Source organism: Onychostruthus taczanowskii, unplaced genomic scaffold, assembly GCF_017590055.1.
Source record: "Onychostruthus taczanowskii isolate IOZ18803 unplaced genomic scaffold, ASM1759005v1 scaffold22, whole genome shotgun sequence".
Classification (NCBI taxonomy): Eukaryota; Metazoa; Chordata; class Aves; order Passeriformes; family Passeridae; genus Onychostruthus; species Onychostruthus taczanowskii.
In genome coordinates this window covers 4008848-4032710 of record NW_024499462.1, presented here as the reverse complement: position 1 = coordinate 4032710, position 23863 = coordinate 4008848, and the positions used below count along the sequence as shown (strand labels likewise).

At 41.7% G+C, this 23863-nt stretch overlaps 1 protein-coding gene across 6 annotated transcripts in view; it reads right to left on the bottom strand.

Moving 5' to 3' along the window:
• Positions 1–23863, bottom strand: part of ANK3 (ankyrin 3) — a 287480-nt gene that overhangs the window by 123796 nt on the left and 139821 nt on the right. For all 6 annotated transcript variants that reach the window (XM_041404780.1, XM_041404784.1, XM_041404782.1 and 3 more), the window contains exons 2-7: positions 13935–14036; positions 13381–13479; positions 12902–13000; positions 9425–9523; positions 6058–6243; positions 4172–4270 (exon numbers count right to left, since the gene is read on the bottom strand). In XM_041404780.1, the coding sequence (XP_041260714.1) occupies positions 4172–4270; positions 6058–6243; positions 9425–9523; positions 12902–13000; positions 13381–13479; positions 13935–14036 (684 nt within the window). The remainder of the gene's footprint in view (positions 1–4171; positions 4271–6057; positions 6244–9424; positions 9524–12901; positions 13001–13380; positions 13480–13934; positions 14037–23863) is intronic.

Below are 23863 nucleotides of genomic sequence, written 5' to 3'. Positions count from 1 at the left end.
GCAAGAAAGACACAGGGAGAGGTCATCTTCACATAGAGGATTCCCTGGCTACCTCCATCTTCTCACTTGCTCAAGCATAGAGTGGATGTGGGGGTCACAGAGGTTTCTCTCAGCTGTTGCTCTGGAAGCTGCAGAGAATTTCATCCCTCCTTCCTTTCTATGCACTGTTTTCCTCAGAGACAGGTGGAGCTTCCAAGGCGTTTCCTCACCCGGGCTAGACAGATCATTCCACTGGAAGATCACCTCAGACAGAAGAAGGCTATCTGAAGACTGTGTGAACGCCCAAAAGAAAACTTTTACCTAAATATAATTCCCAGTTTATTCAAAACACCTTCAAAATCATTAAAACTCTAGGTAAGACATCTGTTACCGTTTGATTTAAAGGCACAAGTGGGTGATAAACAATAGTTTTAAAATGACAGGAATTCATTTTTCCTGTTGAAAAAATTGATAAAATAGATTCACTTAAAGCTATCTGGCTATCTTTCAGTTTATAACAAGGATTCATCACACTGTCAGCTAAGAGAAGGGTGCCTGAAGCTGCTGCAATCCTTCAAAGCCCAAGCAGTGACTGCTTTAAAGTGTTAATCTGGCCAAGAAAGGAGGCCGACTTCATCCTCAATAACCCTTTATTCTCCTCCTCCACTTCTTTACTTTCTGTGTGATTGTCTCCCAGTTAAGCAAGAGGGAAATATGGTGAGGCAACGAAGTATTTGAAGTATTTTGGAGAAGCTGGACACACGATAATGTGCTACAGAAAAAGGATGATGAGTAGTCATAAAATGCCTGTTACCCTGCAATGCATACCCTGCCAGTAATTGTGACAGGTTTTTTGTTGAGTTTGAGCCCAAGAAGTCGAGCAATTTGGAATGATTGTTTTTGCTTTGTTACAAAATGGCAAACATCCAGCTGAATAAGGAGATTTTGTTTCATTTGGAATGAGGTTAGGATGGCTCCCAGAGCTTCCTCCTTGTTTATAAGTGGAACAAAGGGCATCACAAGCTGATTTACCGAAATTATTTCCATCCACCCCAATGGGGAGTTTGCTGTGCCACCTTCCCTGCACTTACAGCACGGCAAGAGGGGAAAGCAGACACAGAATTGCTAATGCAGCTCATGGGGAAGAGCTGACATGACACCAATCACTCGGCTGCAGGAGTGCAAACCTGTAAAAGTCGGTACATTTCCAACCCCCCAGCCTCTGCAGTCAGCAGGTACACAGGCTGGCAGGCATGGTGACACCTGTAAGAGCTCCTGGAGCTCTGCCTGTCCCCTGGCTCCAGTGAAAGAAGGGACCAAGGGAATATGTGACAGCTGAGAGGCAGGCAGGTGTGTACCAGCGGGGCTGAGGGAGCAGCTGCTACTGAATATCACTGGGGACATCATTTACTGACAGTACAGCACCACTGCTCATCCTGCCCACACACTGAGAGCCAGCAGCAAGCTCATCTCCTTCTTGCCTTTGCTGCTGGAGCCTCTTCCTTCCCTCAGGGCTCTTGGAAACTCTCTGGAACCAGCAGCTGAGGAGATCTCCTTTGCCACAGGCCTGCCCTCCTTTTCCTTGCATCGTTTCACCAGCTCTTCATTTCACCACGCTTGCCCTTGGCCTTACAGCTCTGCCTTCATCCTACACATCCATTCACATTGCTCCACCCTTCCCCAGCCTGACTACACTGATGGTGGCAGATGGCAGTTTGTCACACATTTGTCTTCACATTACCCTGCTCACACAAGCTTCTTTTGTTACCATAATCCTCTTCTCTTGTTCAAACCTCTCCCTAGAATTCATACTTTCCTGAAGAGTTTGAGCATAAACTGAGAGATAAACTAGTAGTGTTAATTTGTATTTATTTAGTAAGAACAAAGCAAAAATGCACAAAGTGTATTTGACACCCCATCTTAAAAGTTTGCTCTTTGCACTTCTGAAAGCTATAGTACATATGGAAATCTTTTATTTGGGTTACAGCCCTTCCATATCTTTGCTCTGTTGCTCATCTCACATTGTCAGCAACTCAAATAAGGGCCTTTCCTGCAGAGGGAAGACAGCAGACTGTGGACAGCACTTACAGAAACTAAAATAAGAGGCCATGAGGTGGCTGTATCTGTGGGTCATTTTCAGTACCTCTTTTGCAGTTTGGGTAACCAAGGATCAAGCAAAGGCTCTGCTACTTGGTGCTGATAATTGGAAGTGCTCTGTTAGCCTACGAATCCACTGCTCTGCCAGAGCCTAACCCATCCTCCTGTGCAGTGCTTTCATCCCCTGCAGCCTGATAAGCACTAAAGAACAAAATTCCACTCCATATTACTGTTATTTATGCTACAATTCTTTATGTCACAACAACTTTATCTTGATTTGCAACTGCCACAGATGGAGATGAGCTCTCTCTCTCTGGATGCCCCCACCCTGTATCACAAGCACAAACAAGAGCTCAATGCTCCTTGAGTCACAGCCTCAGCCCACTGCTCCTTCAGGCTGATGCCGCTGCATCCCCACCTCCCCAGCCACCCAGAACTCTGTCTGATGACGACAACCAATGGAGGCAGAATTTAGAAAGTCCAGATCTTGAAGAGAAGGCAAGAATGGCCTTTTTACTCTGGATGTGCTCTCCACAAGTGCCCTTAATCCAAAACAGAGCTGCTGAAGCCTAAGATTTATTTTTCTATTAAAACAAACATAGGCAGATGGTATTTAGTGTACTGGTACTAAAAGCTGCTAATTGCTAATGTAGTAGCATTGCTAATCCCTAATCTTGTTTCTGAGTGGGAAAGACTTGACCCAAGACCCCGTTTGTCTTCCCTGCTTCTGTGATTAGGGCTTATCAAATACGCAGTGCCAAAGCTTAGGATGGTATGAAATGCCTTAATGCTCTAATTGGGACAGCTAAAGGACTTGGAAATCAGAGGTCAATGCTATCAGTGAAAGCAAAGCAAGGGGTTTGCAATGCTTGTCATAAAATCTTTGCTGCATGTAAACATGTGCCTTAACTACAGCATTCAAGTTTTTAGCCATACAAACTATCTAAAGTAGAATACTGCAAATTCACTTTTCCCTTTGTGTAAATGCTCTAAGCAGTGTTGTAGTACTTTTCCTCTTGCAAAAGTAATGAACATAACACATGATCAAAATCTCAGAAGAGGAGCTGCTGGATTATCCACGTGACACAATTCCCCTCATAAACATAATCTTAAATTTACACTGGATTTTTTTTTTACTTTTTCTATTTTAATGGAAAGATTGTTCCAGAAACTCATTAGTTATATTTAATATTCATTATTAAGAAGCTATTAATTAAATAACATTAATTACTAAGATTTAATAGGAAACATCTAGATTTCTAGACAACACTTATTCATGGCAAATTTATGCCTATTTACTCTTACATCAGCATTTGCCTTGACTTTGAATGATTCTTTTCCCCTTGATTTTATCTCCCTATTGTCCTGGATCACCACCACATCTCTTCCCTGGCTTTGTTTGGGTAAGGCTTGGTGAGCCAAAGCCTTGCAGAGCCTCAGTTTGTTTTGTTTTGGGATTTATTTATTTATCTGGTCTCATGCCTGGCACCACCATCTTTCCTTGCTCTTCATATTGTACCTCTATCCTTCTTGCTGTATCCCTATCCATATATGCTTGGATTTTTCCCCTTCTCTTCCAGCTCTAACTTCTCTCTATTTTTTCCTTTCTTCTGCTTACACTGTGGACTCCATCCTAGGTCTCACTTCATTTCCTGCTCATCCAGTTTCTCAGATTTCCTTTACGAATCACCTGGCTCTCGTACATGCAGTGGAAGCACAGATGCCTTCTCCACTACTACACCTGATGTGCACTGGGAGCAACGGCACGGTGAGGAGAATTCAGCAGGGACACATCCCTCCTGCCATATGCCACAGCTACAGGTGGAAGCATTCGTGGCACTGGATCCCAGCCAACCTTTTGCAAGGCTGCAACCACGAAAACAGCCGCTCCTTTTGATGAAAGCAGCAGTTTTGGGAGGTGAGGTCTCGAGCCCAGGTTCAGTTCAGCAGCCCAGGGAAAGCCCCTTTACACCAGAGGGAAACAGATCAGCTCAGCCAGGTCGGGCCCCTTGGCTGGGGAGGAGATGTGCCTCTCACTCCTCTGTGCAAAAGCCATACCACAAAGCAAACTCAGCACAACTGGCTCCACACTCACCCTTGCAGTGAAGTCCACGGCAGCACCCCGATTCAACAGCAACGTGGCTACATTGATATTCCCATAGTGAGCAGCTATGTGGAGGGGAGTGAACCCACTCTGCAAAACAACAAAACAAAACACAACCAATAGGTACTTAAAAAGAAGTATCGCACTAGCACTCCACAATTGGTGGCACATCACTGATAAAAGCTAGTAACAGGAGCCTGCTGCAAGTCACCACTCCAATTCTGTACTAGTTTTCACTCACTGATGTTTATTTATAGTATCTCAGAGAATCTAAATAAAATCACATTGCTATGCAGGAGGAAAAAAAATTAACATAATTATTCTAGAAGAAAAGAAGTTGAATAAAACTTTCATTTATTCCAGGAAAACAGCAGCAAAACATTTGAGTATTAAAGCAATGATTTGACTTTTATAAGAAATTAGCTTCTAACCAGAAAAATATAGTTATTGGTATTATGTCAATCTTGCAAGTTAAATCTTTTAGAGATTCTTTGCAGAAGTTCAAATACAAGTCATTTAATGATATTTGCTAACTGATTTTTATAAATTCAAAGTAGATGCAAATGAAAATAACATCAAAGACTATTTTAAATTATTAATACGGGGTTTTTTTCCAAGGGTTAGCACCATAAGGACCAGTCTCCCACTGTGGGCAATCACACTGGGTTACGTTCAGACACCATGAGTTACCACCCTAATTAAAAGACGTCTTACTGATAAAATTACTTCAGCAACTGATTTTCATATTTAAGTAGTTTTACTTCCTTTTAAAATAATGCTAAAACATGCAGCAATTCCATCAGTCCTGCAAAGTATGAAACCTTATGGGAACTAGATGCATTTCTAAATTGTTAGCAAGCCATGCTAGCTGCCACTGCCTTGCTTTGGGAGTTTTGCAGCTGTAAAACCACTCTCAGATCATTCTATTTGCTGACACCATCGAGGTAAGTGTCATGCAGAAGCCTAGAATCAGACCTGGATGCACAACAGGACAGGGTTGTCTGCAGCTCTTAGAACATCCGATAAATCCATGAGAATCCCTGAGAACTCCATCTCTGGTAATACAGCCCTTTTATGATGGCAGTTAGCTCCCAAGAATGCTTCACTCTCACTTTTAAACCCTAGTTCCAGCTGCAGAAAGCCCTGGTCTCTAAACTACAGTCTTCTCTAGCACATGCTACTTCATTTCATCTAAAGCAGGTGTCTATCCTATAATATGCGATGCAGACAGGAGGGAGAAATGATGCAGCAGCACTAAGTCATGGAGGAGGAGTGATGATGCATATATATATTTATATATACCTCTGTTGTTCTATTCACCATCATCTAGGTTAACACATTTGGAAGCAAAGAGGGGGAAAAAATGAACGGTTAGTCCACCACTGGTGACATGGGTGCGGAAAGCTTCATGATGGCTGTGGGGCACGGCAGCTCGGGGGGCAGCACGCCCGGCACACACGGGAAGCTCCACAGGGTGGAAGCAGAACCAGCCAGTACTTTGAGTGCTAATTGTTACATGTTTACCCAAGTTCTCCAAGTAGCAATTGCACAGACAGCTGATCGAATGGCAACTGCGCAGTACCTACAGCTCACCACTGCCTTCAGGAGTGGCTTTCATTTCCAAGTGAATAATTCAAATAATATTTTGTTTATTATTTTCCATTTGCAAGGTTTCTACAAGAGAAATTAACCCTGATTTAAACAGGAGGGGAATGGGGGAGAAAGAGGCAAAGGAGGCAAATCAAACATTATTCTTTATCAGGTGTTAGAGGAGAAAGTTCTGTGTAACTGCAGCAGAACAGTTCACACCGAGGGAGATCTCCCTGGCTGTGGTCAGCATCTGAGAGCATCAAAGCTGCTTGCCTTTCCCCACTGACCTTCGACTCCACGTCAGCGTTGTGGTCGTTCTGCAGGAGCAGAGCCGCCGCCTTCGTGTCGTCCTTGCGAGCCGCGATGTGCAGGGCGGGCAGGCGCACCTTCCCCTTGGTGTCATTTTCCAGCAGCAGGGAAACCACCTGGTCGTGGCCTTGCTGCAAAGCTACTGCCAGAGGTGTGAAACCATCCTGCAACACACAACGGGCGCCGTCAAGGCGTGCTCCAAACCTTCCACAGGGCGGGAAGGGGGAGCCAAGAGACCTCAGCCTTACAAATGGAGCTGGCCCAAATACAACCCCATGTAACACGGTGCGAGCTAAAAGTACCCTGCAATGACCTTGAAATTGGAGCAAAGTGCTGGTGAACAAGGTTCCAAATGCTCAAAACACCTTTCTGGCACTCCAGACACAACATAAAATTATAAGACACAAATGACTGAGACTGGAGGAAAAAAAAGCGTGAAATTACTCACAGATTTACAGTTAATTATACAGATACTTATTTATGTATGTGCTTAATCATATAAAAAGGTATAAAAAGCTGGAATATTAAAATTACAATTGCTAATGATGTCTCAATAGTAAATTATCATCCATTCCTGACAGATTATAATCTACATTTTTATGATTATTTTTTAAAAATCCAAACAACTAAACAAACAAAAACTAACAAAATGAGCTCTATCCTCTGACATAATTTATATGTACATTTAAAATATAATAATTGATCAAGAACACCACATTCTCCTAATGTACTGATGTTCCACTACAACTTCCCTTTATGAAAATTTATATAATTTGATAGACAATCCTGTTACAAAAAGAAAAAGTTATTTCCTTTCAAATTTGCTAATAACCAAATTAGTATAGAATAAAAAAACCTGGAAAACAGAAGGTTTTTATTTAACAGATTTTAGAGCAGATTCCTCAAACACATAAAAAGTACAGTCTGGGATTTACAGCTTTATACCTTAATTTTATGTTATGGATTCTTAGAAAACTGAAGAATGAAGGAGTTGTCATTTACATTCTGCTCCGTCCCAAACATCTGTCATTGCAGCCCAGGAGCACATCCAGCTTTGCCCAAGATACTACCCATAAATTACTCTAAAAATCACAAAGGCAAACTGCTTTGGACATTTATTTATTCCGTTTGTCTCCTGATGAACATATCCAAAACCTGTATTACCAAACCTCACTGCACATTAGCAAGCAAACGCGTTCTTTCCCTTTTCAACTACTGCTGTCATGGTGAAACCGTGTAACTGTGAAATTAAAGTGCAGCAGTGACAGAGAAAGAGGTAGATCCTCACTCCATGTCAACAGTGCAGAGTTGAAGTGTTAACTTTTTAAATTTTGTAATGAAAAGTAATGTTTTCAAAATGGAATTTCTCACTTCAAAACCAAGAACACCTCAATCTAGGATGAGAAACAGGAGGGGACCTGAAAAAGAGAGCTTTTTCAAAATTTCTGAGGGGAAGAAAATCCAAGAAAACCACTGAAATTCCTGGGTCCTCACAAGCAATTTCCACCACACCCTCCCCACCCCCCGAGGAGTTTCATGCTCATTTAACCAGGTTTCCCTGCTGCCTGCAGCTCCCCATCCTCCTGCAGCAAGGGCAGGCACTGGGCTGCAGTCCTGGGGTGACACAGCCACAGGGCCATGGGGTGTGAAAGATGCTCTGCAGCCCTGAAGGCCAAAAAACCTCCCTGAGCATCCCCAGAGAGGGCTCTGGCAATATTGCTCTACCGTACATGCAGAAATGCCTGGAGAAGCCCTGGAGACCTTGGCTTCCTGCACTATTTACACATCCCAAAATTCAGCCCCTTCACAGAAAAGTGGTGTAGACCCCCACAACATCTTTTCTTGTAGGGAAATAGAACCAATTATTTCCTTTAATTAGATTAAAACACCATGATTAAACAGTTACTTATAAAGAATATTTAGCTAAGTGGCAATCCTTTAGTTACAACAGTTTTTGCGCTTAGAATGATAAAGAGAAATCAGATTTATAAGAAAACTTGGACCAAGAGAAAATGAGAAAGAACCCAGAAGTAATTATCTCAAACAAGGAATGCAATAAAGGTGCCACTGTTTTGTAGCTTGCTATCTTAAAATAAATTCTCCATGGATAAAATTAGATTGCACCTTATCACCAAGCTGAGATGGAAAAAAGCTCAACCTAAACTGACATACAGTGCTCAGAGGAAAAACAATACCAAACCAAAAAACCTAGTACCCCTTCAAAATTTTTCCTAAAATCTCTTTTCAAAAGTGACAATTTTCAATTAATTCTCCAGATGTAAAGTATTTTATTTTGGTATATCTTGACTTTCGTATCCTTGAGCATTTCCAGAAAGTGGTTCTGAGGCACACTTCAACTTATAACTAATCTAGTGATTTTGGAAACACTGTTTTGTTCCATTAGCAATTCATTTTTCACAGTGGAATATGGAATAAGATTTTCTTTCTACACCATTTTACAGTGATACTATCAGGTATAGGCGGCAACGAACTAATTGTGCATTTCCTTCATGGAAACAGTCCTGATAGAGCAATCAGAATTCAAAAAATATTAAAGAGAGCACATACTGAAGTGCCTTTCTGTATTTTGGTAGCAAAATCTTGGTAATAAGACAACTGAAAATTCACCAGATTCAACATCTTTCTCAATGCCATACATTTACAACTATTAATATATTTGTTATTTATTTTCCTCTCAGGTTGTCTTATTTGAGTTAGAACTGATTTTGTATTTGAGTTTGAATTGCTTTTTAAAGAAAGAAATACGAAGTGTTCTTCTAGAAAGATCACAGAACACCTTCAAGGATGGATCCTGAATCTTTCTGTCAGCTTGAAATTCTCCCTGCAGCACCAGGTGAGGTAACTGGGTGCCACAGAGAGGGTACCAACATGGTAATGAAGCAATTCAGGAAATGCCCCAAGCAACCCTGGGTTTTCTCTGATATCCCAGGGCTGGTCCAAAGCATAGGTGAACAGTTGTTCTTGCCTTATGGCTGCCACCCTTCTCATTGCTCACTATTTTTAATAAAGCACAGAAAAGTTTTATGTTATACACACAGCTTCCCTGTGTGAGCACTTAACCTGAAAGATTAGCAGTTATGACTAAGAACACATCTATATTTAGAAGTGTCTCTAGTTAAAGCAATTTTTTTTATTTCAGAAATGGCAAGAGACAGTTTAAATTGCTGAAAAGCCTATAACTCTATTCATTAGCACACTTCACAGAGACAGCTTTTTATTCGTCTTTAATTTCATATTTAAAAGACTAGTTTGATATAAGCTGGCAGAAATTACTGCTGAAACACATTTTGCTTTGTTCATAAAGTGTCAAATTCAAACTTTTACCTCTGTGGCAAGGCTTTGACTGGCACCATTGTCAAGAAGAAACTTAACAACCTCCAGGTGGTTTTCTTGGGCTGCCATGTACAATGGAGTGAAGCCATTCTGAAATATGAAAACAAGAGTGTAAACATCCCAGAAACATTTTCTACATAAAACAGATCTGCCAAATGAGGGAAGATTAGGTGAAAAGCAAAAAAACTGTTTGCTCACAGATGAGTTAATGGCATGATCTACACTGACTTAAGTGAAGATGGGAGAAGGGTAATATTATTTAAAAGGACACAGAAGAATTTTTAATCTGACCAGGTACAATTCCCACAGCTAAATGAGAACAATTCATTTCACATCTGTTGAGAAGTTAAGCTAAAAATCAATCTGGACAGATGATTTGGTGGCAATGAGTTATGATTCCTGATAAATACAGCCACAGCACTGGAAATACTAAACAGGACAGGGAAATACAATACAAGTCTGTGGCAAAAGCAAGAGCAGTGACTCTTCAGAGTAACTGACATTTTTTTTCTCTTCTTTCCATTAGCTTTGACTTCTCTTTCACTTGTGCCAGCTACTTCTGCCTTCCATCTCCTCCAAGAGCTGCCTTCTGAGCACACTCTGCCTCTGGGCACCGAGCTACTTCATATTTCAGGCACCAGGAGATGTGAGGATCACTGGTTCTCAGCAGTTTGAGACAGAGGTTTATCAGTGTTTCTGAACACATTAGAGCATCTCTCAAATTATGCTTAGGTGACTGATTTCAATCAATGCAATACAAGTATTAGAGGCTGCAGAGCTTAACTCGTTCTTTGGTGAATGCCTTTGTCTTACAGTCAATGCTTTTGTCTTTGCCTTAACCGTAAACAGCCTGTGAGAAACTGAATTTTTTTTTTGATCAATATTAAAGCAATGTCTATTTTACCTTTTGTTCTAAGAATTTCTGAAATCTCTCCTACAGTTACACAGGACACCGACCTAGATTTTGCAGAAAACCAATGGGGCTGAAAACAGATGAGCTGAGAGGAGTTTGCTCACATGTTTACAACGAAGGATAAACATCCACATTCTGGGCCCAGGAGAGATGCAGAGGGACACCACAGGCTCAGACCTGTGGTGGTGAAATTGGGCTGAGCTGCAGTGGGATAGCTGAGGGACACCTGACTGTGCCAGCAGCGGGCAGAGGGGCAGGGCACAGCTCCAGCACCGAGCACAGGTGACCTGAGGCCAAGCTGGCGGCAGGGATATGGAGGAAGTCACAACAAAGGACAGCTGGGGAGGAAATGGATGTTTGATCCAAGAGGAACTTCACCAGCAGCAAGGCACCGAGCAGCTGTGAAGCCACATGTTTACAAGGCCTGCACAGGTGGCAGGGCCTGCTGCTGTTCCAGGATTTTGATATTTCGGTCTCTGTTCAGACAAGCACTGCCACAAGCGCAAAGCAGGCACTCAAGGGCTCACAGAGCCTAAGCCCAAAGTTAGGAATGTGTTTAATGCACTCTCCAGAGCAGAGCTTCAACAGTTCAGTCACCATACAGTCAAAATTCTACTTAATTAAAAAACAGAGAAGCCAGGAAGAACTTGCTAAGGTACCTCATATGTCACACTAGAGGTTATTAGAGTGAACAGCAGTCTGGTATTGAGTCTGGTATTCTATCATTTCATGGCATATTCTGTATCTACTTACTAACTCAGCTGGAAACAAAGATCAGTTTTTTAGTTTCAAACATTTGCAATTAGAAAGGAAGCAGGAAACTCTACCAAATAGTTGGCTTCATGAAATAATTAATAGGCAAAAATTCTCAAAACCAAATACTATTAGCATTTGGAGGCAGAGCAGAACCTTTTCTCCTACGTTAAATTTTTGTAGGGTGTTAAATATCTTTCCACCCCACACTTTACACTTGGTTCTCTCTTTAAAAAGGGGCTGGAATTGCCAGACAGCCACAAGTCTGAAAAAAACCATTTTGCCTTGAATAGTAATAAACAGCCCTTAGAAGAGGTTTAAAATTCAGCCCCAGCACAAATTTCTGGCTTGTTTTTTGGCTTTTTTACAGACAGGAATATTTGGTTAAAGAAGGTCTAACACTGGAACTGTCAGCATGGGAGAGCTGTCAGCGTCAAGGAAAGAGGAGACAAAGCTCAGGTGAAGCTCAGCATCACAGACCAAGCTGGTCCAGGGCAGTTTGGCCACAGAAAGCACCAGGGACCTCCTCAAAAGCTGAATCCCAGCTGGGGTGGGTATTGGTCTGGAATGGCCAATAGAGGTGTTACATGGGTGTCCCAAGTAGAGACATCAAAGGCCTCCATAGTGGGGTGGGGGAGAAGTAAATCTTTAATTCTGGCATGTTAGCAAAGAGTAACATGTGGCAAAACCTTAGGGTATATGGACAATGCAGTTATATAAGATGTTTACAATCTCAGATTATTTTTAGTTTCAGGGCTGAATACACAAGTTGTCAAACACAAGCTGAAAAGATCCTGTCAATCTCATCTTAAGTTCTTTAACAGGAAAACTATGGCAAATATTTCTGCTTTGTTTTACTTCATAACAAGCATGGGAGATTTTACCTAAAAATAGTGTATGCTGTTGTTTTCTTTAAATTTAAGTTATACGGTTCGTGGAATCAAATATTGCTGTATTGAGCTACTATAAAAGAGTAAGAAAGAAGAACTGAGTCATTTATTTCTTTTGTTCAGGTGAAAAAAAAAAAGAAATATAGACCACAAATAACTAACATTTTCAAAATAGATCCTGTTAAGCATTTTGTTCCTATTATTTGAAAGACCAATTAAAAAACCCACCCTCCTTCTTTAAAATGTATTTTTTTTAACAAACATTTATTTTCATGCCCACATCTTTGTAATACAGCAAAATGGTAATCCTGGGCCAGATGAGAAGACTGTCTTTTCTACGACACTGCCTGCCAGCCCCTGAGCAGGGAGAGCAGGAATGGGGTGGCATGCAGGACACTGCTGGCACAGCCACATGACTTTCAACAATCTGTATTTTATGCATTTTTCGAGCCAGAGTTTTTCTGTTTTGTTTTGCTGCTTTGCTTGTAGCACCAGCGCTGTTTTCTCTCATTTCAAATTCTCTATAACTGACCCAAACATTTATTCTAAGGACTTGAACCAAGCTTACAAACTGTGCACATGCCTGCAGTACCTCCCTGTACAAGGAAAGGGGATGGGCTCAACTAAGCCTGAGACAGTGAATGATGTGAAACAGGATCCCTTCGAACACGTTCTCTCCACTCTCCTGTTCTATCCTTGTCTCTTCCAGCTCTAACAAGCAGCAGCTCGTAGGGCACTCCTAGGGCAGATCTGAGGTTGATCTCATTGACTATCAACTCTACTTTCTAGAGCCAACATTAACACTGTAAGATCTACCAAATATATTTGCTAAAACCAGAAGTTTCTAAGAGAAGAACAACTTTAGTGTCAGCAGAGTTGCTGGCAGCAGCAAACAGGGACACGTGGCTTTACCTGAGACTGTGCATTGACATTGGCCCGATTTGTAACCAACACTTTGACGACTTCTGCTTGTCCAGCGAGGGATGCTATGTGCAGTGCTGTGTTTCCTTTCTGCAATTAGAGACAGAGACATTTGAAAAGAGTACAAAACCTGAGACTCAATACGTAACAATACAACCAAGAACATCTTCCACTTTAGAACGTAGTATTTTTTGCTGAATACTTCCAATGAGTGTGTTATTCTAGAAGACATGGCATGGACAGAAACCAAAACAGAAATCTACAATTTGTTCAGTAAATCAGCTCCCCAGCAATCTGTGACATTTACTATCATCTACTGTAATTGTTTCTATTAAGCAATTATTGAGGTGACCCCCCCCAACAGTGGAAAATGGGCAATTACTGCTGCAGCAGTCTGTAATCACTTGGCCAACACCTCGTGCCCAGGCCAGCAGGGTGAACAAGGGAACAACCAGATAGGCCTGACTGACCTTTGTGGCTGCATCCACACTGGCACCTCGCTGGATCAGCTCAGAGACAACTTCTACGTGCCCTTCTTTGGAAGCGAGATGGAGAGCATTCAACCCATTCTAGTTTAAAAAAGGGAGGGGAAAAAGAAAAGCAATTAGAAGGATTACCAAGTGTTTTCCAGCTTACCAAGCATATGAGGAGACAAGTTATTGCCATCCCAACTGAGAGGACTGCTTACAAAAACTAAGGCAAACTTCACAAGAATTAGATGTTATAAGCACAGAATAAGAATGAAATCAAGATATACTGGCTCTGGGGTCTCACATTTTGTGTGCTGTTCCATGATCTAATGCAATAGAAATGGAATGAAAGATAAGGTAGCGCATTCTCCATGTGCAAGTGAAATGGTGTCTGGGTAAAGGGCTTAAAAAAAATTAATTGGATAAGATATGTAAACATGGTTCACCAAAAAATACATACATTATCTTTGACATGAAGTGCAAATATAATGAGAAATCTGAGAAACAGCAAGAAAGGTATTTATCCAGAAAATTTGACCAAAATATTATTCAACCTGATTTGAAATGTTGATGTCCACTCCATTTTTTAAGTAGTCAAGAGCCTTTTCCAAGTTGCCAGCTCGAGCTGCTCTCAGGTAACTTGCATTTGTGTCAGACTACAAGAAAAAAGGAGAAGTCCTGTGAGAAATTATGGCATGGTACAAAAACACATTTCAGTGGCAAAGAAATTATTAATGATACAGCATATTGTACATCCACTCAACTAGACATGAAAGGATCCCAAACCACCTTATCAAATGTGGGTCAAATCCTGAGCAGGCAGCAGGAGGCTTGGCTTCACACACAAACATGAATTATGGAGCGGAGTCTCACACGCAAGGCCAGCAGCCAGGGACACATCTGGCACCCAGAGGGGCACACAGCCATGGGGGAGCCATGCTGCTCTTCCCAAAGGTGCCACACCACTTCCAATGCCCAGGCTGAACAGACCCAACCAGTACTGTGAGAACTAATCTGAGCGATTAAAAAAAAAATTCAAAATACTCAACCTGTAAGGATGGATGTTGGTGGAATTAAAAACCCCATGGTTCTACAAATGAACATATAAAATCTCACGTCTGCTAACATTTTGGTTTATTTTCCCCATTGTCCTTCATTTTATGGCACATTTTTATTGATAATGCCTGTTCACATTCAGTGAAGAAGCCAGAAATCTCTAGGTACAGGGCCATTATATAAACTGCGTTTTCCTTTTTTTCAGACCTTGCATTAAAGATAGTTACACAAATTTACTTTATGATGACTTCAGCTTGAATGTAAGGACAGCAGAAATGTTGGTTAAATCATGACAGAATCACTGAGAGGAAGTCCCATCCCCAGGGGGTTTTAACAAGTTATGCAAATATCCAGGGAGGACAGTTTAGATAATGCTGATCCTGCCTTGGAGCAAATGCAACGAACTGGGTTAGCTTTCAAGAGGGACAAATCACACAATCTTTGATTTTATCTGTGCCACAGCTTTCCCTGCCATCTTGGACAGTCAACATATTTTTTGTGCCCTCTTCTAGACTGGTAAAGCAAGAGTTGTCTGCGTTCTTTCCCTCTCAGTGTCATTTCATCCCAGCCTTACATCATTGCAGCTACCAGTGCATTGAGATGTTTTAACATTTTGAAAGAGTGCAACAACTGCCTTTACACTACACAATAAAGGCAGTTAGTGTTAGGAGAAATATGAACCACCCTGGCACCGAAGCACAGTTACTTATCTGTTGCTCAAATAATTTTCTTTTTTTTTTTTTTTAATACTGAATTTCTAGATTTTCTATAGAGTTTTCTTCTCTCCTGTCAACACAGCCACTGCAAACTGAATTTTGTGCTCATTAATTGCTCCAAGCCCATCAGAAGCCTCCTTCACATGCAGGATGAAGCAGTCTTGGGCATGACAACAGCAAAATGCTAAGTGGGTAGGAAATCTGCTTTTCTCCTTGTACCCACAGAAGATACAAGACAATTTTACTGGTACTTCTAATAAAACAAGCTCTCCCCTCTAAGGAGAAAACCATTACTTATGAGCTCCTCATTTTCTCCTGAGTTTTGCACACTTTGCATTCCACTTTGCAGTGATAAGTCACCAGCTTACAGCCTTCCCTGCTCTTTATCATTCTTTTGCAAGCATGCCACGCTGATCATTACGAACCAGCTTCTGCAATGGCCTTCCCAACAGAACAGCCCCCAAATACTGGTGTTCAGTTAGACTTTCTCAAAAATAAGGTGCTGCTGCAAAGTAAATAATCATAACTATGAAGATCATGGGGAAGAAAAGCTGCCTTGAGAGCTGCTTTCATTTGGGAGATCATCTGAGTTGTGCAATGCAGATTATTACAGGAGACAGGTCATATTCTCAGTGCTTAGCAACAGCAGTCACTGGGGTAAAAAAACAGGTCAGCATTTTATCAGCATTACTAAAGGTATGAGGGAGGGCTCAACAGAGCGGGAGCCTTTTTGTCAGAGGGCAATGGCATCCCTGTTTGGCACAGTCAGCAGGGGGACCAGAATTAACATCAGCTGTTTACAGCTGCTCCTGGGTGGGGAAGGGATGCGCCAGAGCCACTCGCTCTGGAAAATCAGATTCTGGCAGTGGCATTAATGCACGCCAGACAAGGAACACTGCTCGTCTGCAGACACGTCCCAGTTTGTTTGCTCCAACAAAATGGAGGGGCAGAGGCAGAAGCAGCAATAAATATTTCATAATCACATTAATCTCTAACTGCAATTTCACTGCGGAGGGAGAGCAATGCCTGTGTCTCTTACAGACTTGGGCATCACTTTTGGACTTAGGGGTTCTGAACACCTAACAACTCTTGGAAGTACTCACTAACAGCAGAAAGGATAAAGTTCAGGCCACAGTCCCAGCCTGAGGCCATAAAAAAATGTCTCAAACCAAACTACCTCAGGTGCCGCTAAGTGATGGCCAAATCCACTCCCTCAAGCTAACAGCATGTCCTCCTTTGCCAGTCATCCCTCAAAACTCACTCCAAAACAGCTCCAAGTGTCCAGACACACCAGCAGCCAGGCTGCCATCCGGGCAGGGGGGCCAGTGAGGCGCTGGGCCCAGCATCCTGCTCCCCCGTCAGCCTGCACTCCCAGTGCCCAGACAGGCTCCCGGCACCAGGGCACCGGGCAGGAAAAGCTGGCACGACACCAGCAAGTGGGAAGCACCCAGAGAAGCTGCCTTTAAGAGGATTACCCAAACCCTCTCTCCGTTCAGCTGGTCTGAGCTGGCACTGGCAGTTTCCACCTTCCTGGTTTCCAGTTACCTGAACGCGATGTGAGCCAATGTGTGCGAGTGCATGGGCTGCCGTAGCACACAGGGTGTAACACTCCCCTGTGCTCTGAAAAAGGGGAAAGCTTTCTTGGCTGATCTCAGCTGATGCTCCCAGGCCCACAGATGGGGTTAGCTCACCCTTTCCGGGCCGCCATGCACAGGACCTTTGAGATTTGCACAGAGGGACAATGGACTGAGGGTGTACGATTGTGCAAGAAGTTCAGCAGGGTTTCTGGGAGTCACTCCATCCATTTCCACCTCTGCCATAAGCAGAAACAAGCAGTAACATTAGAGAGAAAACAGAGACAACCTTGTTGGAAGCCAAAAGCAGTTTCAGCCTCCCTAAAAGTAGTATTGCCAGCTTCCACTTCCCCTATAACTAAGACATTACTTCAGACCTACCCACACAGAGGAGAGATTTTCAACTTTTTTTCTGTCTCACAAAATGTCTTGAGTATCCTTGTTAAGACACATCACTTCCAAAACCACAAGAACCAATGAACACTCTCAATCCAAAACATAAGGAATTGATCAAAAACACCAATCCAAAACTTCTACATATCTGAACCCAAAATTTGCCAACTTTACATTTGTATTTTAAGCCTAAATTAGTTGTTTTGGGTTTGTTTTTTTTTTTTTTCCTAATACCTCAGTAGAGTAGAAAAATGTTACTTGCAATTGGCACTGTTTTGTTTTAAAAAGAGACTCTTAGAGTCCCCGTTAGAGCCTGTAAATTGCCTCAGCATTACAGACAGAAACAGCACTAGAGCCTAGGCTCAAACCAGTGCAGGATTTTAAAGATCACAGAAGTGCAATAATAATGTTAATAATTATTTATCTGGACTGCCATCACTCCTGGAAGCCCATGTCATAAACTGATAAAGGACCTGCTATATGAAATGCATTAAAACCACACTGGGGGAAAAGGATTTTGGGTTCCAACCATCACCCAGGACACCCATGTGCTCCTTTCTGTGGGCAATTGTTCTCCACATGCCCATTCCCACCTTCCACACTAGCTGGAATCCAAAACTAAGAACCCCACACAGACAGAATAGACATAGACACTGTCTACAGGACATTCTCCCACCAGACCTAATAGATTTATTATTCACTAATTAAACCTCAGCATTCCTGAGAAGCATTCTGGATGCTTGTGGCCAGTTCAGACCCCTTTCTCTTTTTTTTTTTGTAATCAATCCCAATATGAAATGAAGATGAAAATTGGCTTTTGATTCTCCAAGGTCTGGACAAACATCATGAGAACAACAGGCATGGGGCACACATCAAAGCACCCTGAATCTCAGATGCTCTTGCAGTCAGCCACAAAGATTACAGCCCTTCCTGTGCATTTGCACTGGATCCCTGTTGTCAGGCTGTGTCCCCAAAGCCCTTCCCAGCTCCCTCCTGTGCTTCCTATGGCTGCTACCTTTCCAAAGTCTACATGCATATTAGAATTAAAAATTAAGACTTTTACAAGTGTTTTGATTCTTGGAGAGACAAACTTCAGATCCTGCACACAGAATTTAGCTCTGAAATGGCTATTCAGAGAATATTTAATAAACAGTGGATTTATGGGAGTACCAGTACTGGTGAATGCCATAATACCAAGCTTTTTCTTCACAGATGGCATGGTTTCTCCCCTCTCTCCCCATACCTTCTTGGAAGAAAAAGGGACTGTTTCTAGTTTTAAGAAATGTGCAAATGTGCTCAACTGGCTAATGAAGAGAGGTTTTATGCAATGTGTGTTTCTTTTAGATTCTTGTATTTGCCTTTAACGCACACTGCTATAAAAAATCCCTTCTCTAATGCACAGCAGGCTGATGAGCTTGCAGACTGCCTGCAGAACACAACAGGTTTTCCAGTCTGGAGTTAATTTCCAACATTCATCCCAGGGACATCTCAGGAAAGGGCTGACGCTGAATAAGCTGTGCTGGCAGCAGCACTCCATTTGTGCCAGCTCTTCTTTACCTTATGGTCCCCTAGTCCTGCCACAAGATGAAGGGAGCTGAGAACTGTTTCCCCATTTTGAGGAAAAGCTACATGAATAAAAAATATTTCTATTACAGCAAAGACTAATGCCTAAGCCACTTGGATATTACCTTAAGTCTCCAGAAAATGCTGATGCTGACTCATGCTAGCAAATACATATTCACTCTTTTACTTTAAGTGCTTCCAGTGAAGTAAGAGATTAAATTGTGAAGTAATAGATTAAATTATCATGGCTAAAGAGAAAAAAACTATAAGCAAATTTTCACTGACTGTCAGTCCAGGGTCTGGCCTGTTTTTTCCATGGCACTAGAGAGGGTCCCTTAAGAAAACAGAGAATCTGTATTATTGAGTGAACCCTCTAAAGTGCAAAGCCATTATTTTTAACGTGCACAGGCCTCCTCCCATACTGGTGGTATTTTATTATGCTCATCTCTCTTTCCTTTTGTGTTCTGCTTACAGTGGCCTCTTTTTCAGATTAAAAATCCAGTCTTTTTTCACATTGGGAGCAGGGTTTTGTTTTTCACTCCATCTTTAACAGTAGCTGTTGTGAAGGGAAACCCCCAGCAGGTTCCCATTGTGCCAGAGCAGGATGCATTCTGGCTTGAGTCCCAACAAAAAGATGCTAACCATGCCTAACATTTGTTGTGGGGAGAGGCAATGACCTCATTTTAAGGGATGAACTTATGTTACTTCCATTTGCAAATGTGCTCAACAAAGAGAGTCTTTGCAGCAGCATGAGGTGACCTGAGGAAATGGATGATAAACATTTTTGCTTATTTTGGTAAGGGTGGGCTTAGTGCAACCACTGGCTTTTGTTTTGCAGGAAGGCTTAACTCTGATGGGCACTAAGCATGACACCAGAAATGGGAGGACCTTGCCATTTCTTAGATTTTGCTCCTATGCTAATTTAGGGTTTTCTTACATGCAAATGTGTTACCCTCACTCGGTAAGCAATGAAATTTTATTCCAAATAAACTACAGTGCCAATTAACAGCAGTGTCTGAGTCACGTGAAATAAACCAGCGACATCACTGTCAAGGGGAGACTTCATTCATCCTCCAAGAGGCTCTAATCCCTTGTATCTCTCTGCTGTTACCTTTTAACTATATCACTATAAAAATTTTTCCATTGTATCCTCTTTATTAGAAAGGGGGCTGATTGCACTGGATGAATGATGTTCTCTGTGCAAACAAGCGCCCACACTTTACATACCATGCCACCATATGTGTTCTCTTCTGATAAGGATGTACCAGCCTGAGGCCAACAGCTATCTGCACTTGGGCTGTTAATTACCCTCCAGAGACATGCTTTTGGGATCACAGCTCTAAACACAACCTCAGGCAACATGAAAAGCTCCACTCCCAATGCCTGGCAATTCAGAGGACACATCTTTTGGCTAGGGAAGGCCAGCTGTTTTGAATATGATTGCAAAAAGAGAAACAATATAATTATTAGTCAAAAACCAAATTAATCCCTCTAATTGTTTGCCCTATTGCACCGTTTAATCATCAACTTTCTTTGATCATATCATTGTATTGTGCATGACAAAGCAGCCAAAGATATGATGCTATTTGCAATGTCCCCATAAAGGGCTCTATTCCAGCTAGGTAACTACAGTATGGTTTCCACAGGTTAAAAACCACACTGGTATTAGGCTGTGTGAAACTTTCTTCTTGGTCACACTACTGGCGACTAAACCTCTTGAATTTCTGCAAAATATGCATGTGAATCTACAACCAACTACATTTTCAACAACTGAGGCTCCATCTCTGTATAGTGATCAATCTTATCATGCTCGTAGAGAAAACTGAAACATTTCCTGAAAAATCACACATCTAAGGAATTAAAAACAAAAGTGGAAAATGCACTTTAGATGCAGGTCCTTCCTTCTAGAAATCTTTGGCCAAACTAGGAAAACATCCATGCAAACAAGCCTCTTTCCTTACTAGACCACAGGACAAAGTGCAGGTTTAGTAAAAACCATTTTCAAGATGCCTTGGAGCTTTCTCAGAGTCTGTCTCAGCAAAATGCTGAATATGCACCCTGCTTCCATGAAAAATGAACCACTTGGAGTGGAAGGTGGTTCCAAAGGACCCATAGCCTGAGATGCCAAGGCTGGTAGATCCAAGAACATTTCACAGCTTCCAATCAGTAGAAGAGGTGTTTGTGACTGCCCTGAATGGCACAGAGAGCTCTAGAGTGAGTTGTTTTCTTGAAGTGACAAACATCTGCAGTGGAGCTGTGATGCAGCTTTCTCACTGTGAAAGTTGCTTAGACTTTGTGTATGCAGCCTCCTTCACTCAATCCTGTGATTTGTGACACCACTAATCCCACCTGGATTTAAATACCTGAATGCTTGCTTCCTAAGAAAGCTCAAGCACAACACAGAAAGGAAAACCAGTTGTTATTCCTTTGATTTTCTAAGAATAGCAAAGGGGGTTGTGATTTCCAAGGCACAAAAGACAGAGTCATGGCAAATTCTTGCCTAACATCCACATATAATATCTATAATATGTTGAACATACCATCCAAGTTGAAAATGCCCCTTAAGATATCATCTCCACATTATTTAATTGCCAACATAGATACTCAACAAATACAGAATAACTGAACTGCAATTCTATACAAAATTATGACCTGACAACCCAACCAAAACCATCTGAACTGAGATCAGGTCCCCACAGGGACAAAGTTCAGACAAGAGGTGAAGGTCTACACTATTTCCATATGCTTTGCCAGTTTGCACAGGGGGAGTTTTGAGATTTTGAAGCACAGGTTTGATGTGCCAGGTTCAGTTGAAGAATTTATGAAAACAATTACTGGTATGAACGTGTTAAATTAGTAACACCAAAAGCAAGACTGAGGACTACAAAAAATCAATGTACATCTGCAAAACACACACAATCTTTGTAAATATGCAAGACTAAAAAATTAAAAGAATAATTTTAATGGGAAAACAACAAGAACAAGTCTATAAAAAGACAAAGTCTATAAAAAGACTTTTCAGCTATCAGACTACACTGGATGAAAAGATGAATGACAAGGTAAACTGGGACACATTCTGTTCAAGACCCTAAGACTGGTTTCACCAGTGAATCACTGTACTCCATTAAAAGTGACAACCAGTGTAAGAACCAGGCCCTTTGTGACCAACTCACACATATAAGTAATGAAAAGGATCTGATGCATTAAACGGCAAAAGACGTTGGCATTTCAAATCTAGGATTCCTTCTTCAAGCAGAAAGTCTCAGCAGCTAGAAGTTTATTTCAAATTCTGGGAAGAAACTCCTGAATCTATAATGACTCATCTCTCCCTCTCTTAAGTTTTCCTATCATACATTTAGAAGTGAAAAATAAATCAGCGGCTTTCAAAAGTCCTACCACAGTCACAAAGAGCCAGAGAAGGGCTGGATGTGCTTCCAGGGTTTCTTCTCATGTTTATATTCACCTGAAGATAATAACTCTCTCATATGTCAAGCTAGATGAGATGCCATTGATCTCTTCCCTGCTGTTTTCCTCTCAGGAGCTGACTATCCAAAGAGCAAGCAGATAATTTCAGCACATCTCCGGCCCAAGTTTAAAGCCACTTCCATGCTAAAGCCACTTTCTTCAGATCACTGCATGAATAACATCAGGCAGTCCACCTCCTCTTCTCTTTGTGAATATCATTTTAGAATCAGGACCCAAAAAGGAGATGAAAAGAGTTCTGCAACTCTTGTCAAAATATTTTGTAAACTGCTTTTATTTGTCTATAATTTCATAGGTGGGGGGAGGGTTTATAAACCTAAATGAGACAATACCATTGATTTTAGTGGGAGAGATTTTATTGACTATAAAAATATAATGTAAATATGCTTCAATCAGATGTGGTGAAATTAGTAGTAATAACATGGCGAAAACTCCATGTCAGGGGAAGTGTCATGCACATAAATTTTCCCCAAAAAATACTGTAGCAATCTGTAGAACTATAGACAAGCTACATAATCTATTAAGAGCTTTCATTATCATGAATTCGTAAGTTTCTACTTAATGCCTGCTTTTGAATTCAACCCTCATTTAAAACCAAATTGATTCTGCCTTGGAACTTTGAAATTCTAACTACCGTTAAACAGAAAGATTTTGATGATAACTGGTCAAGCCATTTCAGAGGTGGCAAAAATACATGCAGACACACACCAATTTACACTGCAAGCTTTGCAAACCCCACATATAATTACAATTCATGCCTTTTTAGGTTTTAAAGGCATTTGAATGGGTAGTTGTAAAGCTACTAGAGATGTAATTATTTTTCTTTTTGGGGTGGGGGGGTCATATGGTTTAGGATTCTTACAAGAATTACAAACATTAATCAGTTTGTGAGTGCCAATGCATAGGTTTCCATAGCAGGGATTATGACCCCTATCAGCAGCAAAATCTTCCTTTTACACACCTTCAAAAATCTTCCTTTTACACACCTGAACACTTTGTTGAAGGGTTTCTCTCTGGAGAACTCCATATGGCTGATGTGACAGACAGAGAACCTGAAGGGCCAGTGGAAATTATCCAAAGAGCTTCTGAGTACTAAGAGGACTCAAGATTTGCAAAACAGTCATAAACTTGCAACCACTAAGTTCTGTAGGGGCAGTCAAAGATATCACATAAGGTCTGTCATAGCAGCTCACCTCAGGAGAGCTTGTGGCACTTACAGAACCAGCTGTCCTTGTGAAATAGATAGACCCAGGTACAATGGCAAAGAATCAATGAAACCAAGAAACTAAAGTATTCAAACGTCCTCCTGCAGCTAAAGACTGACTGAGGTAATTTGGTGGTTGAGGAGGAAAAATACCTACCCAGCACTTCCCAAACTCATGAGGGCAATTTCACACAGGAGAGTTACCAGTTCCCCAGTGCAGGAGCTGAGCAACCTGCCAGGAAACAATTTGAATCTTGGCCTGGAGATGCATGAGACCTACTGGGGAATACCATCAGGGAACACTTCAGGCTGTGCTGTCTTAGCCACGTCCTTCTACAGGAGCTGCAATTCCCTGCTGACCACAGCCTGCCGCAGCTCGGTTTCCATCTGAGTCTGCTGCTGTGGACCTGACCCAGTAACTCCAGGCCCATTTTGTAGCCCACCACACGTCTGTAAACCACAAAGGCAATGCAGAGCAAGCCAGAGCAGGTGTC